Genomic DNA, 7,331 nt, shown 5'->3' on the forward strand with positions numbered 1-7,331 from the left:
ATTGTATAAGGATTTGATCCAAGTATATATAATCGACTGAGTTCAACGTTCACAATCAGAGGATATATCCAGATAACTGATACAATCAGCTTTATTACCAAAAGAAGTTCCTGCAAAAAAGCTATAAAACAATCAGTCTTGTTTTATACTTAATTGGATAAAATGCATTAAATGACTCCGTATAGTATTTAATGCTGCAATTAATATTAGTACTAGGAATTCTTTAACGGTAACAATAAAGGTAGTAACGTTAGGAAACGTCCTCTACTGGTTTTGTATTACTATCCTTTCTACTGGTTTAGTTTTATTAGACCAGTAGCTTCTGATAAGTTAGTCTACTGTTCTGGTCTGCTGGTTTTAGTTAATCATCGCCACAATAAAATTCATGTCTAACACTTTGTCAGATTCTTCAAAGAAAATTTCAAGATATTTTAATTGATATTACATTTGTCACTACTACCAAAACTAGCCTTCAAGAATTTAGAGAACGTAAGTGGAACGAATTTCTTCAGGAAGTTAAAGTTTTTTGCTCAAGAAATGAAATTGATGTGCCTGACCTTGATTGTCTATATAAGATTGGACGTTCCTGTCGGCAAACTACAATAGAGCATCGTTACCACTTTGATATTTTTAATGCAGCAATAGATTTCATTTTGATGGATGTTAAATATTCGATTCAATGAGTCATCGGTGGAACTTCTTTCTCTTAGTACAGCTTTAGATCCTAAAATGTCATTTGACTCATTTAACAGTGATGATATTTACAAGCTTGCAACGAAGTTTTATCCTGAAGATTTCACAGATCAAGAAATTGTTGCTTTTGGAGTATGAATTGATACATTATAAACTTGATGTGATTCAGAATTTAAAGTTTTCTACACTTGTTGAGTTGTGTCAGCAATTGACTGAGAGTGGACAGTCAATTGTTTACATTTAAAGTCTATAATGTAATTTTTTTAATAATATATAACTTATCATATTGAGTTCAAGCCCCCCTTACTCTTATTCTTGGATCCGTCCCTAGATATTTATATTCTATTTTGTTTAACCATGAAAAATATTACTTTTTAGGTAAATATAACTTTTTATTGTAAATATCAGCAAATTTGACCCGTCTCACGAATAAAGATATATGATATCGTCTCACAAGATATTTACTCATAAGTCACTAGATGTCTTTCATCAATTAAAAAAAATAGATGGTATACGTACGAAATTATTGAATTCTTCACATTTAAAAAGTTAAAAAATTACTAAATACTAGGGGAAGTAAATATTCATGATGATATTTTACAGGAAATAATTGAAATTTGCACATTTACTAAGCCACAGTCAAATCAAATCTTTTGACTTCCTCTACAGGGATACAACTACAGGAGCACAGATTGGGCTAAATGACAAAATACAAAGAAGGGCCCAAATACTTTCACATCTAGTGGAAGCCGAAAATATGCACCTAAACATCAATAACTCATAGGCTCATTCGAAATTGGACGTCTCCCCGTCCCGGTAGCGCCGCCTCAAGGTCCGCCTTGACCACGGTGGGTGCTTTGTGGTGTCCATTGGGGGAGAGGAAGGTTCTGCTTGGATTTTGATTTCTTGGGCTTATTTTGAATTTTACCGATTCGGTCCAATATCTCCAAGACTTCCTCCATATTGGGCCGACTTTTTGGTTCGGGCTCGAGACACTGTAGAATGAGTTCTGATACCTGGAACGCGGCCTTCGGAGGGTATGCGTCGTTAAGTCGAGGGTCGATTAGTTTCTTCAACTTGTTCTTCCTAGGCAACATAGGTTTAGCCCACTCCACCAAATTCGTTTGCACGTTGGGCCGGTTAAGGTCTATCACTTGAAGGCCCGTGATGATCTCCAACAGCACCACTCCAAATCCAAAAACATCACTTTTCACATACAAGCGACCTAGAAGAGATCAATAATGCAAACTCGACATCAATATTATTCAAAATGTTGTGATGTTATTCTAATTTGAACATAGTAAATTCCAACAACTACCCGTAGCCATGTATTCGGGAGCAGCGTATCCGAAAGTTCCAACGATATTCGTGGTAATATGAGAATTTCCGTCGATCGGACCCAATTTAGCAAGTCCAAAATCCGAAAGTTTGGCGTTGAATTCCTACAAAACGAAACGATATTTAGGGACAAATTCGATAGATTCAAATGTTTAATTTTCGAGCTAACGAACCTCGTCGAGTAAGATATTCGAAGCCTTGAAATCTCTATAGATTACTTGCTTCTCGGTTGTATGTAGGAAAGCAGCCCCACGAGCAGCTCCTATTGCTATTTTAATTCTTGTATCCCATGATATTGTTTCGCCTCCTCCCTCTGAAATATCAATATACACATAAGATAATAAATACATTTTATTTTTATCACATGATATATCGTATGTTTCATATATACCAACAATTTTTTATATATATAAAAAAATATTTTTAAATAATAATATTAAAATTATACTTTCAAAAATAAAAATTAAACACTAATTGCTTACTTCTGAAGAGGTGACTTGCCAAGCTTCCTTTTTGCATGTACTCGTACACTAGGAGGAATTGTTTCTGTTCCCAACAATAACCCAATAATTTAACAAGATTTGGGTGGCTAAATTTTCCCAAGAATTTCACCTCTGCCTGTAAATTAAAATCACTTTATTAATGAAAATATTAATATTATAGAAATCAAAAAATATTTATCTTCGGAATTTTCAATTAATACAGCTTCAATTTTTTAAGATATATTATTGGTCATATAATTGAAGGAAAAAAATGATATATTAGTAATTAAAACTTGACGACAAAGTGGGAGGAACGTACATGATATCGCATTTGACTTTTTGCACTACTTCACAATTTTGACTTCCACGCCCAACTATTAAACTTTATTCCTACACGAATACATACATACACACACACACACACACACACACACACACACATATATATATATATATATATAATCGATTTGTATATGTATATGTATGTATAATAATCGATTTGGTCGGTCAATATGACACAAAGTAAATTACATTTATGGCCCTCATACTTTAACTAAACTAGCGCAAATATCAACAAAAAATAGGAAAAACTAACGGGGGAAACCTATTCTTCCACTAATATAACTGGAAAACCAACGTACAAGTTTCAGAAATCGTTTGGAGTATGTCTCTTGTGAGACGATCTCACGAATCTTTATTTGTAAGACGGCTCAACACGACCAATATTCAATACTTTTTATGCTAAGACCCGAATAAGAAATATGTCTCACAAAATACGACATGTGAGACTGTCTAACACAAGTTTTTGTCATTTCCAAAACCCAAAAATTACATAACACACACGACGATTACATAGATCTGTGTTTGTGCTAGACCACTAGTATATTGTTCAACTTCAGGTTATTATACTAACAAAATTTGGTGTCGTCTTTTGATCAAATACCAAATTCATCCTTATTTTGTTTCACTTTCGTTATTCAAGAAAAAATCTATTATCGTAAATTTTATCGAACACGATATATATCATAGTATCCCTTTAAAAAAGTTACAATAAAAAACCAAAATCATTTAAACGTAATATTTTTTTTTTGCTCAAAATATATAAATATATTTATATATTTTGCATATGGCTGTATATTATATAGATATAAAAAATTACAGGTTTGTCCGTCGAGAAATCAAAGCAATAATGCTAAAAATAATGTACGCATTTGGTCGTGAAGTCCTTGCGTGGGCTCCTACAAGTGTTAGATATTTGTTGACCCATGGCAATATTGGGTCGTTGGTTTATTAGTTCTAAATATTATATTGTAATTTATCAGATTTTCTGAATACATTTACATTTTCTATCTATTTTCATTATTTTTAAATGGTATTATTTCTGTTGTATTTATTAATATGAATACTAATTTAATTGCTATACGTGGTATCAATTATTTCTATTTAATTTTAAAAATATTATGTATCTAGAAAATGACAAAAAAAAACTACTTCTCGGACAGAGTAACCTTCACAAAAATATGATATGTCCATATAATAAGTTATCGACTTGTCTATCTCTGTATAATATTTATAGTTTCTTGTTTATTTGACACATTTGGGTGTATTAAAATAATTTATTATTTAATATTAGAGTTCGAGTTCATATTATTTTATCGAAAGGCTTTCAATATTGTTATTATATATTACCTAAATTTACAAAAATCTAATAAAAATAGAATCGAATTAAGCTTCTTTCGAGTCGTTGCTCTATTAATTAATCCCAAACGCAAAGCACTTATGCATCAAGCTCGAATTTCTAATTCAAGCTCAATTTAGCAATCTCTCGACTTAAAATACTTTCAAATTTAAAATTTCGACTCGATTTGATTCGTTTAAACCCGTAACACATGTTTTAGTCTACTAGCATAATATGGTGTATTGAACTCATTTTCTTTTCCATAAAGAAAAAAATATATTACCTGCCATTCCTTGAGACCTTGTTCACTACCAGGGTTGGACTTTTTCACAGCAACAGGAATCCCAACCCCAACCCTCGACGGCGCGTAGGTGCTCTCATCCAGCCATCCTTTGAAAACCGTCCCAAATCCTCCCTCCCCCAGCACCGTGTCCGGCCGGAAATTCCTGGTGGCGGTCCTCAGCTGCGTGAAAGTGAACATCTTCAAGTTCGGAGTCGTGTTGATCTTCCCGCTCTCCGGTAGCTGCACAGTACCCTCCGCACCACCTCCACCAGGTGGCGACACGTGATCAGTTTTCTGACTCCTGTTCTTGATCCCCTTCCCATCATTATTATTTCCTGAAATATCAAATCAAAACAAAAACCGAAAAACTTCTCAACCGTGCATGGATCGGAGGAGATTACACATACAAAAAAAACACACAGACACTCACACCTGAACTAGAGGGCGTGACGGTGCTCGGTTGATTATTAACGGGCTTCGGCCAGCAGTTTCCCATTTTTTTCCTCTGTTTACTGGAAGTTTTATATAAATAATTATGGAAAAATCTGACGAAATTTGCGAGAAATTCTAAGCAAATAGTGAAGTTTCTGGGAAGCAAAGGAGAGAGCAGAGGAAAATACCAAGAAAACAAGAGAAAGCCTTCTGCCTCCTCGATAATTGATCTTATTATATATATATATATATATATATATATATATATATATATATTTAATATGGTGGACTTATTCTAACTTGACTATTTTACTTCCTCCAAATTTTTTTTGACTCTCAAATTAAGTAACTTTTATTTTTTTATGGTCATATTCCCCATGAAATCCAAGATAGATAGATCATGATATAACGTATAAAATTATTGCCAATGAAAAGGGGAAATTTTTTTATAATTTTTTTAGGTTAACTCATTACATGCAACGACCCACTTAGGTTTAATTTGTGGTGGTCGGTGGACAATTACTTTCCATGTCATATTACCTTCAAATTCTGATTCTACTCCAGTTTTACATTAGCGAGCGAGTATTCTATAAATGTAATAATATCTTGTATATATATATGTTGTGAACATTAAGGGAGCGTTTTCAGAGAGTTTTTATGAAGTACTGTTGGTTGGAAATGTTTTTGATTGTTTGTAAATACCGACTTCTGCTTCAATTTATATGATTTTTAACCAATAGGTATTAACAAGTTTGAGATACTTTTTTTTATTTATTTATTTATGTTTTTTTGTTAATAATTTGAAGTTATAATTTAACATTTATGTCTTTAAAAAAATTATCATATTCTACAACTGATATGAATTTTTTAAAAAAAATTCGGAGATTTTTTAAAATGTTAAAATTTTTTTATATATGATTTTTCAAGGAATTCATAGAATTCCAATCATATTTAGTTACGTTATTGTTTTAAAAATATATAATGAATTTTTATATAATTTCCATTTCCATATTTTTGTGCATATTTTGTTCATTTATAAAAATTTTTTCATTTGTCTTTTTTATTAATCTTATATAAATTTTCACTCATTCATGTTATAAAAAATAAAATTTTATATAGGTTAAAGATATTGTTGTCATTTATTAAAAGTTAAGTTTGGAAGTAATTTTTCTCAAAACATTTTAACTTTAACTTTTATTATTAGCTTCAGACTTTTATTTTCAAACACTTCTTACTTTTATTTATATATATATATATATATATCTTTTCAATTATAAAATAACTTACTTTATTTCACTTCATAGGGCCATTAATTCCGACACTTTCATATCTACATGACTTGAACCCATGATCGATGAGTGTATTTTTAGATGCTTCGACTGTTATTGAATATTTACGATATACTAAGTATAAACGTTTGATTCTATAATTGATATTTTTTTCTTAATTTATTTGCAATCTAATTTATGAATTGGGTGTCGTAAATGTGTGAGTGTGAACAAAAAGATGAGAAAAGGGAAGTGGCAAAGCACATGCAACGAAATATGTCACCAGTTTAAATCAAACGCGGGCCCATTAGATACTACGTCCACTCGTTTCTGTCTCGGTAATTCCTCGATTCATTATATATATATATATATAAAATACTGATAGACATGAATTTAATTGTGACGATGTAAATAAAAAACCAACAGACCAGCAAGAAAACAGTAGACTAACTAGAAATCAGAAGCTACTGGTCTTGCAAAACCAAAGCAGTAGAAAAGATAGAAAAACAGAACAAGTAGAAGATGTTGTGTGGGGACCCGGGCTCTAATTCATTTCTTTGGGATTAAGTGGATCTATGAGAAAATGTAGGTCAAATTTTTGCTTTTAACATTACATCAAATGTTAATAAAACTAAGCACAACATGTATTTCTACTTTATTTCATCGTATGTAAATACAAGTCTTGTTACTATACATTCGTACAAACTAGTGTTTGAAACAAACTACTATCTACAAGTAGTACAAAACTAGTAAAAACCACTAGTCCTCTACTGCGCCCGAAGTCACCACGCTATCACGATCTCATCTCTGTCTCGACCCAGATCCTGCCCCACCTGTTGTTATGTACACATACAGACATAACAACAGCCGGAAACTCCGGTGAGAACAAATCCCCGTATTAATATGTATACATGCATATAATCAATCTAAACACATGAAACATGCTATTATGAATGACATCCATATAAACATGCAATGCGAATCAAACCATGTCTGGACTCGACTCGACTATAACTCTAGGGATCCCGGTGTGAATAAGACGATCTATCACCTACCCTCCCAATCGGGTTGACCGTACGTCTTATTCCTACACTTCGGCCTGATCTGTATCCACATCTACAATAGGAGAACGATCTTCCCCTAAGCTGTGATATCAC

General features: G+C 32.3%; 1 protein-coding gene across 1 annotated transcript; it reads right to left on the minus strand.

Annotated features, from left to right (window-relative positions):
- Window positions 1–1,241: 1,241 nt before the first annotated feature.
- On the minus strand, window positions 1,242–5,136 carry LOC140827570 (probable serine/threonine-protein kinase PIX13). The gene is made up of 6 exons (XM_073190278.1): window positions 4,907–5,136; window positions 4,475–4,809; window positions 2,514–2,649; window positions 2,205–2,344; window positions 2,012–2,135; window positions 1,242–1,918 (listed from the first exon to the last, which is right to left on the minus strand). Exons 1-6 carry the CDS (start codon window positions 4,968–4,970, stop codon window positions 1,521–1,523), a joined length of 1,197 nt encoding a protein of 398 aa, XP_073046379.1. The 5' UTR covers window positions 4,971–5,136; the 3' UTR covers window positions 1,242–1,520.
- Window positions 5,137–7,331: the final 2,195 nt, after the last annotated feature.

Source organism: Primulina eburnea, chromosome 3, assembly GCF_022965805.1.
Source record: "Primulina eburnea isolate SZY01 chromosome 3, ASM2296580v1, whole genome shotgun sequence".
Taxonomy (NCBI): Eukaryota; Viridiplantae; Streptophyta; class Magnoliopsida; order Lamiales; family Gesneriaceae; genus Primulina; species Primulina eburnea.

Excerpts from the sequence above, each read along its gene's own strand:
- LOC140827570 (XM_073190278.1), bottom strand. The coding sequence starts at position 4,970 with ATGGGAAACTGCTGGCCGAAGCCCGTTAATAATCAACCGAGCACCGTC. Across the intron at positions 4,810-4,906 it reads CGTCACGCCCTCTAGTTCAG|GAAATAATAATGATGGGAAG; the intron begins GTGTGAGTGTCT and ends TTGATATTTCAG. Across the intron at positions 2,136-2,204 it reads CGAATATCTTACTCGACGAG|GAATTCAACGCCAAACTTTC; the intron begins GTTCGTTAGCTC and ends TTCGTTTTGTAG.